We start from the raw sequence: 11580 nt of genomic DNA on the forward strand, positions 1-11580 counted from the left end.
CAATCCACTCACCTCAGCCTCCCAAAGGCGTGGGATTACAGGCTGAGCCACCGAGCTCAGTGGTCCATATTTTATGTAACTTTTTTAGTACTTTATGTTTAATAGAACAGCTCGTTTGGATTTTCTACCCATAGCAGGCACTGGGGTCCAAGTCTGTGAACACAAAGCAGAGGGTTTGGTTGGGCCTTGGTGAAGTTGCCAACAGATGGTGTAAAGCATTTAAATGCCTGTCTGATGTAGTAGAAATTCAATTTCTGAATATAGATGTTCAGCATTTTTTTTTTTTTTTTGAGTTGGAGTCTCACTCTGTCACCCAGACTGGAGGACAGTGGCTGCTCCCAGCCCCCGCAGCCTTGACCTGCTGGGCTCCAGCGATCCTTCAACCTCAGCCTTCCGAGTAGCCGGAATAACAGGTGCGCATTACCACGTCCGGCTAATTTTTTTATTTTATTGTAGAGATGAGGGCTCACCTGTCCAGGCGGGTCTCGAACCGTCAGGCTCAGGCAATCCACTCACCTCAGCCTCCCAAAGGCATGGAATTACAGGCTGAGCCACCGAGCCCGGCTTTTTTTTTTTTTGAGTTGGAGTCTCACTCAGTCACCCAGACTGGAGTGCAGTGGCACGCTCCCGGTCACCGCAGCCTCGACCTGCTGGGCTCTGGCGATCCTTCCGCCTCAGCCTTCCAAGTAGCTGGAACTACAGGCACGAGCTACCACACCTGGCTAATTATTGATTTGTTGTAGAGATGAGGTTTCACCAAGTTGCCCAGCTACTTGGAACTACTTGTCATAAGATGTTGCTGCCAGGGGCTCCTTTAACACTTCCAAAGTGGCTTTTCTGATGAGCTCCTGGGACCCCACCCATAGCATGCTGCCTTCATGGGATGTGCACAGGCCTGGTTCCATGCTGGGAGGATGCAGACCCTTATTCCTGGAGCTACAAGTGTACTCAGAGATCTGCAGGCAATTGTGCTTTATTGAGACTCATGTCCCTTCCCTTCAAGACTCATCTCCCTTCAAGGAGGCACAGAAGAACAGGGGAGGGAGAAGGGGCCCAGGAAACAGCCGGCTCTGATGTCACCCCAGCGGGAGGGGCCCTCTAGTGTCTGGCCCATCCTTCTGGCTCACCCCCCGCCCCCGTGAATCAGCTGCCTCTGAAGGCCACAGGGTAGAGAGGTGGGTGCCGAATGTTCTCTCGGCTGGCATCGTGGTTGAGCCTTTGCAGCAGTTGTGCCCTCCATCCAACTCTGGGACACAGCTCTGGGCATGGCCTCCAGGCCGGACGTGCCGGGCACACAACTGCTCATTCCAGAGAGCTCCTGAGAGTTCATTCCAATGTCTCTTCTTGCAGGGCTCCTCCCATACCTTTTGCGGTCCCAACCGGCCGAGCCCCAACACGGTGTCCTCACTACCCCAGGATCTTGCTGTCCATCCTTGCAGATCTTGCTCTCAATCCTGAATGCAGGACACATTGCAGTGAACTCCCAGGTACTCTGCAGTCCCCAGTACCCCAATCTCCTGGATGCCAGGCTCCCTGTGCCTGATGCCAGAACCTCTTCCTCCTGTCCTGAAGCTGGGAGCCCTTTGACTGGCAAATCCCCTTTCCGCAAACCCCCTCTCCCTCCCTTGGCGGCTCCCTGAGTCTACTCTGTCCTTCTGTGAGGTCACCCTTTTCACATCAACACACGAGTGATATCAGCAATTTTTGTCTTTCCGAGATATGCTAAGTAGCTTAATGTCATCATGCCACACTGTGTACATATCTCTAAACATCACATGGATCCCGTAAATGTGTACAGTTAGGAATTGTCAATTAAAAATAGTATTGATAAGAATGTAATAACCAACAGGCTGTGCAGGAAGGCTGCCCGCTTGACCGCCCCAACACCTGGCTTGTGGCTCGGCCTCACCTGTCTCAGGGATCAACTGGAGCTATCTGGCTTCTCTGTCAGCTGGTCTTCTTGACCGGCAGGCAGAAACATCGCCCGACGGCATTGAAAGACCTCCTCATGGCCCTATGCCAGCCCCGGCTCTCTCTGTTGTGAGAGGTTGAAATCCCACCCTCTGGCTGCCCAGTGTGGAGGAACTTGGAATATGTGATACGTGTAGTCGAATGAATCTTCAATAGATTCAATAAGGGATCCCATGGTTTTCATGATGTTATTTCAGGGTCCTGGTTCTCAGGACTTTGTTGTTGTTCATCTGCCCTAGGGATCTCTACTATGGGGTTGACCCATGGGCCTTGTAAGATGGTGACCCCCAGCGTGGCCCTCTGCGTGGGGTCGATCACCAGTATTTTTTGATGAGCGCCTCCAGGGTGATGGAGAAGTAATAGGGAATCCTGTACTTCCCTGCGATGATGTTTGCAGTGAGGTTTTTTTTTTTCTGAGTTGGAGTCTCACTCTGTCGCCCAGACTGGAGTGCAGTGGCCACTCCCGGCCACCACAGCCTCCACCTGCTGGGCTCCGGCAATCCTTCCACCTCAGCCTTCCAAGTAGCTGGAACTATAGGCATGCACTACCATGCCCAGCTAATGTTTGACTTATTGTTGAGTTGTCTCGCCAAGTTGCCCAGGCAGGTCTCGAACCCATGAACTCAGGCAATCCACTCACCTCAGCCTCCCAAGGCGCGGGATTACAGGCTGAGCCGAGCCTGGCACAGTGAGGTCTTTCAAATTGTCGTCATTGAACGGTGGATTCCTGGCGACCATAAAATATAAGACAGCCCCAAGGCTCCATGCATCCACAGGTGGCCCGTGGTATGCATGTATTTCCGGGGCAGTGTTCCACGGGGAGCCACACATGTCAGTGAGCCTCTCACCCTCCTCAAACTCAGTGCTTAGCCCAAAGTCGGTGAGCTTGACTTCCCCACTGTCCCCCAAAAGCACGTTCACTGGTTTGATGTCTCAGTGTGCGATGTGCTTCTCGTGGCAGTAGCGGACAGCGAGCACATCTGCCAGAAGAAGTGTCGAGCCTATTCCTCCCCAGGCGGCCCTTCTGGCAGATGTGATGGTCAAGGTCTCTTCCACAGACATACTCCATAGAGATATCAGTGCTGTAGTCACTATTGATGACTTCAAACAGTTGCACGATGTTGGGGTGTCTTAGCTGCATCATGATTTTGGCCTCCGTGTAGCATGGCCACCAGCAGCTGGAGGCCAGCTACTCTCTGGTGATAACTTTCAGTGCTACTGGGGTCCCAGTTCTTACGTTTTCAGCGAGGTGTACCTTGCCAAAAGAACCGCTGCCAAGAGTCTTGAGGACTCGGTAATGGCATAGGGTGTCCATATGGGTGCCATCCCACTGCATGGCGTGACTCTGCTACTACTAACTACTACTATATTCACTACAGCAACTAGACTAGAAAAGCTAAGAATATGAACAACACTAATAATACTAAGTTGCTAACACTACTGCAAAAACATGCTAAATCTACTAAGACTACTAAAAAAGACTAAGAGAAAAGTCAAAGTGTGCGAACTATACTAATAATGCTAACTAACTAAATTTAGACAGAAAACAAGGGAAGACAAGATACACACAAGGAAAAGCACCAAGAAAATGAGAAGATGGGAAAAAGAAAAAAAGGGAGAAAATAGTAAAAGAATAGACAAAGAGGAGAGACCCAAAAAGACTAAGAGATGAAAGAGAAACAAGGCAATAGAGAAAGGAACAAATGAGAATGAGGAAAATGAGAAAAAGAGAGAAAAAGTAAACAAAGTAGGAAAACACCAAGGATCAACAGAGTCAGCACACGGTCTCACTCCACAGGGGCTATACAGGTTTCCTGGGATGTAATGACCAAAGACCACAGGCCAGCCAGGGGCTTATATAGCCGTGCAGGCTTCCATCACAGTGGCACTTTATGAGGTCAGAGAAGCTGTCGTGGCTTGGCTACTCCCCAGGTTTGGGTTTTTTTTTTTTTTTTCATTTTTTGTTTGCAATAACCTTTTTCTCCTTGTGACAGAAGGTGTTCTTTGTTTGTTTGTTTCTGTTTGTCTAAGTAGGTTCTAGAGACCGATGTTTGCTTTCTCAAAAATTAACACCTGACTGGGCTCATGCCTGTAATCCCAACATTTTGAGAGGCCTGGGTGGGAGATCACTTGAGCCCAAGCTTTCAAGAACAGACTGGGCAACATAGGGAGACATCATCTCCACAGAAAACTTAAAAATCGTGCATCTGTAGCCCTAGCTATTCAGGAAGCTGAAGGTAAGGATTGCTTGAACCCAGGAGGTTGAAAGTGAGGTGAGCCGTGATCATGCCACGGCACTCAAGCCTAGGAAACAATGAGAGTCTACTAAAAAAAAAAAAAAAATCAGTCAAAGCCTGCAGTATGTTTTCATATCGTTTTTATTGTTAATTGGAAAATCTAAAATAACTGTTAGTTTCTCAAAATTCCTTAATGTGTACTGTCAAATTACCCCCTTTTCTTTAAACTCTGAATGATTTGTGTCAAAATGTTGATGACACTTAACTGACATCATGACACCATCAGTACATGTTCTGTTGCATAAGATGTAAGATACATGGTTGGGTTGCCAGGAAGATAGCCCGCATCATAATTTCTTCCTAAGATCATCAGGCAATCCACTCACCTCAGCCTCCCAACATGCAGGATGACAGGCTGAGCCACTGAGCCCAGCTCGACCTTCAACATCTTATTAGCCTGAGCTTTTATTATCTTACAGTGCAATGGGGGAGAAAGCGAGAACCCTTAATTTTCCACTGGTGACTGCCATTATGTGGACCTTTCTGATGCTTGTTTGAGAGGAAGGAACTGGTTCCAATGATCACTGAAGCAGTTCAGGGCCTCTCTTGTGAATAAAACATGCCATGTAATTGCAGTGACATAGTCAACACGCCCATATATGTAGAATCAATGCTTATTATCCCATCAATTAAGACAGAAAATTCAGCAAGATTTTAGGTTTTGTTCCTGTTAGTAATCCACCACCACTAAGAGGGCCTGAGATCTCTGGTAATCCATCCGTTCTTCATTTAGGATTTCAATGCCCACAGAGTAAATAATTCAGGCAAGAATGCTCAGCTTAAAAAAGTTTGACTGAAAACCCGAAGGAGTTGTCCACTCTAACAAGGAAATGCTCAGTTGCATTTTCCTGAAATGGCAGCTTACATGGGGGAAAGGGCTTACTTTCTAAGCAGTCTGAAAGGATTTAACTGTATATATTCAAACTTCCCATAGTTTTAAAATAAGTAACACATTTGCACGCTTCATCTACATAAAGAAGTAGATAGAACATTTCCTTTTGGCTTCCGTGCCCCATGTGCCCAATTTTGTTCTTCCCCTGGTGATAATCACCTTGGCCTGAATTAGTCTAAATTAATTTTTTTGCGAGAAAATTCCACACATGGTTACCATACACAATCTAGATGATCTTCAGTTCTTTGAAGATAAGGCACAGAATAAATGAAGACATAAATTCATAACTACAAAACCAGGGATCCAATGGAGACATGATGGGGTGATGGCTTCCCTCCCTCTCTCTCTACTGGGAATTTTTTGGTGGCTCTGTGCCACTGCCTGATTTCTAATCAGTCATTACCTGTGTTTCTGAGAGTGGGAGAAGTCTCAGCACTGCTTAGCTCCATAATTGGAGGTGTTTTGAGCCCTCTCTGTCGTCCTGGTGGAGTTCTTGGCTGTCCTTTTTCACACCTGATGATGAGTGCTTTCCTTACTGCTCTGTGCTCTGTTCTTACCTACTCCTGCCTTCCTTCAGCAAACTGGAGGGCTCAGCCTTCATTCAGACCTTTGTTTTTTCCAGTTCATATCTCCAGCATGTGACTTTTCGAACCTAATGGAAGCTATTTCTATGCTGGTGTCAGAGTTTGAGAGTAATCTGCTTGAAAGAAGTAAAATACAATATGCCATAAATTCCTGTTGGTGCTTCTGTGTTGAAGAGAATGTAATTTAACCTGGAGAGATTTGGATTCCCAGCAAGATTTATTTTTTGGAGCTTTTGTTTTACTCTGTTTTGGACAACATTTCCATCATAGTGTGCATATGGGTTTTAAAAAACATTGTTGATGAAATTATCCTTTTAAAGCTCAAACTTGTCTTTCCCTTGGCATGCTTGAAATTGGACAGATACAAATAAAGATAAACAAGCTGTAAACAGAAATATCCAATCTTGAGCCCAACAGAGATATTAATACACTGAAGAAATCTATTTGGGGGATTCTAATTTCCTTAACAAAAAATATGTCCTCCTGGGATCTGACTGAAGAAAGCAGGCATCAGCAAGTTTCCTTGAACTCCTTAGCACTTGTCATGATGATAAATTATTACATGGCATGTCTGCCTGAGTAAATCCCACCACCAATTTTAAGTTGCTAAGCCCTTTATAGGTTTTGGGGAGCACAGAGTACCTAAAAATAATACCCCAATAAGGATTAGCTGATACCTCAGTTATCTCCACTTGAGTATCATTGACACTACTGACCAGCAGAAATTTCTATCTCTTCATATACTCTGAGATTTCTTCTTTTCAAATATGTGTTACTTTTGGAAGAAACACGTTTTTGAGTTATTTCTTCATAGGTGTATGAATTAGAATAGAATTTTGCTTTTTATATACATCCATTTAGCCATTTCTTCATTCATTTTCCATTCATTCATTCATTCATTCATTCATTCATTCATTCATTCATGTGTCCCTTCATTCACAGAGTCAGTAATCATCTGGCATTCAAACCAACAGAGGTTGAGTACCAACTGTGTGCCAAGCACTGTGCCAGCTACAAATAGATCCCCACCTTTATGAGGCTTCCATTTTAGTAGGAAGACAGACCATAAACAAACATGAACATCAACTGATTTTGAAAAGGGAATCTGACACATTGCTGCAGGGTAGCATGAGCTGACACGTTGAGGTGGGGAGCTACTTTAGGTTGGAAGATCAGGGAAGGCCTGATTTCAGTTGAGTCCCAAATGAGGTAAGCGTCATGTGCAGTGCTGGAGGAAGAGCATTCCATGCAGACGGAATGGCACAGGTGGAATCTTGAGACATGGCAAGGAAGCCATTGGGGCTGGAGCAGAGTAACTGAGAAGCCAAGGAGTGGCTTTCTCTGTCATGGTTGGAAGGCTGGGATTTATCCTGAGAGCAATGAGGAGTTGTCAGAAGTGTTATAGATGTGTAAGAAGGTAAAGAATGGATTGTACTGAAGGATGTGTCAGGTGGTGTAGGAACATGTGGGGAGTTAGGCTGGAGACTGTTGAAATGGTCTGTGATGAGGATGAGAAATAAGAAATTTGTACCAGGGATAGTGGGAAAGTGAGGGAAAATGAGGGGACAAGTCTTGTACCCTGCAGGAAGTGGGGATATGGGGAAAGAAGGAACCTCTAGGTTAGACAGCTTGTTATGGAATTAAGGTTTTGTGATCTCTAGAAGTAGAGAAAACCGGAGGGGCAACAGGTTTGCTGACAGATGGAGATACAAAGGACAGGAAGAGGGTGGGCTCTTGGAGACTGAAAGGCCTCAGAGACTTTCACGAAGACAACAAGAGGAAGCAGGACAAAACCTCCTGATGGTTTCACCCAGTCCATGTAGAAGGTCTGGGCTGGAGGCTGAGATTTCAGAATTCATTCATTCAGAATGTATTCACTAGACCCCATACTAGGATTAAAGAACACCAGGGTGAACGACACTGGGTGTTTCCTTCATGAAATTTTTGTCTGGAGTGCAGTAATTAGACAAAAATTGATGACAGAGGTGTGTGTAATGTACTCAGTGCATTCAGAAAGACAAGTAGCTCAATCTACCTGGGGAGGTCCAAGTGGTTTTGTGGAGGAAGACTCTTTCAGCTGGATCTCAAAAGAGAAGTAGAGGTTGAACAGACGGAAAAAGGCATTTGAGGTAAGAGGAACAGTATTTGCAAAGGCAGAGAGGCACAGAAGTGCATGGTATGATTGGCGTGTGTGGATGTACCGTGGATGTACATCTGGAAACATCCTAGGGACATGGCTGGAGACACACCAAAGTCCTAGAGGAGCCACCACAAGCTTCCATGGCTCCTGGGGCCAGACAAGCCTGGGGTGAAGGTGCCTGGAAGGAAAACAATAGGGAACAGTGGCATCTTCATCAGTCTGGAGAGTGTAGCTCTCCTCTGACAGGACCAGAAGCTCTGCAACTACAGCCAGCAACTACCAGGGCTTCTGAGTTTTCTCAGGAAAGCTGAAATGTAAAATCCCTGGAATATTAGACCTTGAACTTTCACTCAAAACAATTTTAAAACATGGACAAATGAAACACATCTGGGAGAGGGACAGGACTGACGACTGATGACCGCTGCACTATCAGGAAAGGGGTTGCTTTGATAACATTCTTCGCTTTCTCCACTGGGCGGTTTCGAGCTGGGTATCGCCTGGTTAAAGTCAGCAGACTAAGCTCTTGGGTACCAGCCACATGTTCAGGGCACCAGAGCAAGCAATTTGTCTCTCCAAGTGTTAAGCAAATACCTACTGTGTGCTCAGGGGTGTCCTTTGTCAGCTCTCAAGGATGTGCACAAAATCCAGGTTGACCCATTTAAAGCAACTCCCCAAGATGGAAGCCACCAGCTGCATGCGTCTATTTTCATTTTAATTTAAATTTACTGAGATTAAGTAAAATCAAAAATCCTTTTCCTTAATCATACTGACCACATTTCAAGTACTTCATAGTCACATATGGCTAGTGGCTACCATACTGAACGTTACAGATTCTGAACATTTTTATCGTTGTGGGTATTTCTGTTGGATGGTGCTGTGCTATATTTGCATCTTTCTAAAATCTAATCCTATACTGTTTGTGCTATTTCTGATGGGAATGATGTGAAATACTTGAGTATAAAATAGTTTTGTTTTTTCTTTTCTTTTTTTTTTAGTTGGAGTCTCACTCCATTGCCCAGGTTGGAGGGCAGTGGCACACTCACAGCCACCTCAGGGTCAACTGGCTGGGCTCCAGCGATCTTTCCACCTCAGCCTTCCAAGTAGCTAGAACTACAGGCATGCACTACCATGCCCAGCTTATTTTCTATTTATTGTAGAGATGAGGTCTTGCCAAGTTGCCCAGGCTGGTCTCAAACCCATGGGCTCAGGCAATCCACTTGCCTTAGCCTCCCAAAGTGCTGGGATTACAGGCTGAGCCACCAACCCTGGCCTATGAAATAGTTTTCATGCTTCCTTGGCAGTCCTCACACTGAATCATTTCATGTTCCAGAATTCCTAAACAGTTGTAACTAAGCAAGTGGAGACATACTTAGGCTTGGGGGTTCTTGTTCTGTACTTTTGTGTTTGCAACAATTGACAGAGTTGACACACTTCCTAAAAGCTTCCAAGAATGAGGAAAGGCATACTGTTCATCTGAAATGTATGTTAACACATGGCCACTAAGAGAAATAGCTTAAGTGTTTAAGAGTTTCTATTGTGAGGCTGAGGCGGAAGGATTGCCGGAGCCCAGCAGGTCAAGGCTGCGGTGGCCGGGAGTGGCCACTGCACTCCAGTCTGGGTGACAGAGTGAGATTCCAACTAAAAAAAAATAAAAATAAAAATGGGGCTTCTACTGTTGATCAGAAAAATCTGGATTCAAACTGTGGCTTCACCACTCAACACTGATAGCATCAAAGCCATCATTTACTTCTCAAAATCACACTATAAGATGAGTGCTATTGTTATTCCCATTAAGGAAGAAAGAAAACTAAGGCACAGAGGGGTTAAATACTTTCTCAATACCACATAGCTAATAATTAAGGTGAAGTTGTGAAGTGAACCCAGGTAGTCTGACTCCAAGGCCATTTTTCATAGCCACAGTACTACTATGCCTCTTCTTTTTGCCAAGTTTTCTTAACTTACCTGTGCCTCAATTTCTTCTCCTATAAAATGGGGATGATGCTATCTAGCTCACATTTGTTGCAAGGACAAAGCTCTTGGCAGTATGTACCAGCTACTGTTGGATTTGCTTACTTTCCAATAAAGGCATTTATTTAAAATACAAAATCATATTTAATCTCATAACTGCATTTAAACAAGGTTGTAATTACTTTTCACTCACCAAACTGGTGAAAGCCCCACAAATAGATAATAATTCTGTGAGGGACGAGGATAAAGAGGTACTTTTGTACACTGCTGATGGGGATGTAGTTGGTATAACCTCCAAGGAAGGTACATTAGTCTGTTCGGGTGTCATAACAAAATACCACAGGCTGTGTGGCTTAAACAATATAAATTTATTTTCTTACAGTTCTGAGGATAAAAGTTTAACATCCAGGTGCCAGCAAATTTGGTCTCTGATGAAGGCTTTCTTACTAGCTTTCACACAGTTACCTTTTTTCTGTGTCCTCATATGACCTTTCCTCTGTGCTTGGGGAAGAGAGTGAGAGAGAGAGAGATCCCTGGTGTCTCTTCCTCTTCAAGGACACCAGTTCAATCAGATTACAGCCCCACTCTTAGGTCTCATTTAATCTTAATTACCTCCTTAAAATCCCTATCTCCAAATACAATCTCACTGGGGGTTAGGGCTTACATATGAATTTTGGTGGCACGTGATTCATTCTGTAACAGAAGGAATTATCAATATCTATCAAAATTAAGACTGCATATGTCTTTTGACTTAAGAAAGTCACTCTCAGAAATTTATTTTTTAGATATATTTGTCAATGTGCTCAAAGATATGTGTTTAAGATACTCACTGCTGTGATATTTGTTGTAGAAGATGATTAAACTTGTCAGCAAATGTTTTCTATAAGGGGCCAGACAGTACATAGTTTAGACTTTTCTGGCCACACAGTCTCTGCTATTGCAGTGCAAAACAGTTATTAATAATATGCAAACAAATGGCCATGGATGTGTTTCAAAAAAACTTGATTTACAAAAATGGGTGTTTGACTGGATTTGGCTTGTGGGCCATAATTTGCTAATTCTTGATCTGAATAGACATGGTATATCCAGTCAAGGGAATACTATGCAGCCATGAAAAGAAATATCTTTAAGATATATAATTAAGTGAAAAGTCATACTGCTGTAAGAATCGATATAAAGTATCTACCACACTGCTATGCCAGCTGCTAGTCTAAGTGCTTTCTGTATGCCAACTCAATATTCACAGTTTCTCTAGGAGGTAACTATAATTATGACCCCCATTTTATAGTTGAAAAAAACTAAAGCATGTTAAGAAACTTGTCAACTTCCCACAACTAACAAGTGGTGGAGCCAGGTAGGATGTGAACTCAATACCAAGTTCACACCCTACATGCATGCTGCCTCCTAGAGCAGTGTATTCCAGGACAGTAATTACCATGTATGTATATTAAATAGCGAGATTACATCAGTGCTTCTCAACCTATTTTTTGTTAACACCACCTCTAAGTAACCTTTAAAAATATTTTTTCCTAATTCCCTTCCAAGAAATTAGTATCACTGATACATACTATACAAGGGGAATCCCATTAAAACCAGCATTATTCTTTGGAGGGCAGGTCCCTTGCACTACAGGCTTCCCCTGCTAGGTAAGTGTTCTACAAACCCATCGGCATCAGTGTACTAGTAGCATTGTTATGAGAGGCTGCGTTTGGCCTCAGACGAATTTTT

General features: G+C 44.2%; 1 protein-coding gene across 1 annotated transcript in view; it reads right to left on the reverse strand.

Annotated features, from left to right (window-relative positions):
- The window catches only part of LOC103264332 (sentan-like), a 28722-nt gene extending 25610 nt beyond the window's left edge, over positions 1-3112 (reverse strand). The window contains exons 1-2 of the mRNA XM_021714415.1: positions 2871-3112; positions 1365-1454 (exon numbers count right to left, since the gene is read on the reverse strand). Coding sequence (XP_021570090.1) covers positions 1365-1454; positions 2871-3112 — 332 coding nt within the window. The remainder of the gene's footprint in view (positions 1-1364; positions 1455-2870) is intronic.
- Between the last annotated feature and the right edge of the window lie 8468 nt (positions 3113-11580).

The sequence above is a fragment of the Carlito syrichta genome, unplaced genomic scaffold (assembly GCF_000164805.1).
Source record: "Carlito syrichta isolate Samal-C Ts95f unplaced genomic scaffold, Tarsius_syrichta-2.0.1 Scaffold305647, whole genome shotgun sequence".
Lineage (NCBI taxonomy): Eukaryota > Metazoa > Chordata > Mammalia > Primates > Tarsiidae > Carlito > Carlito syrichta.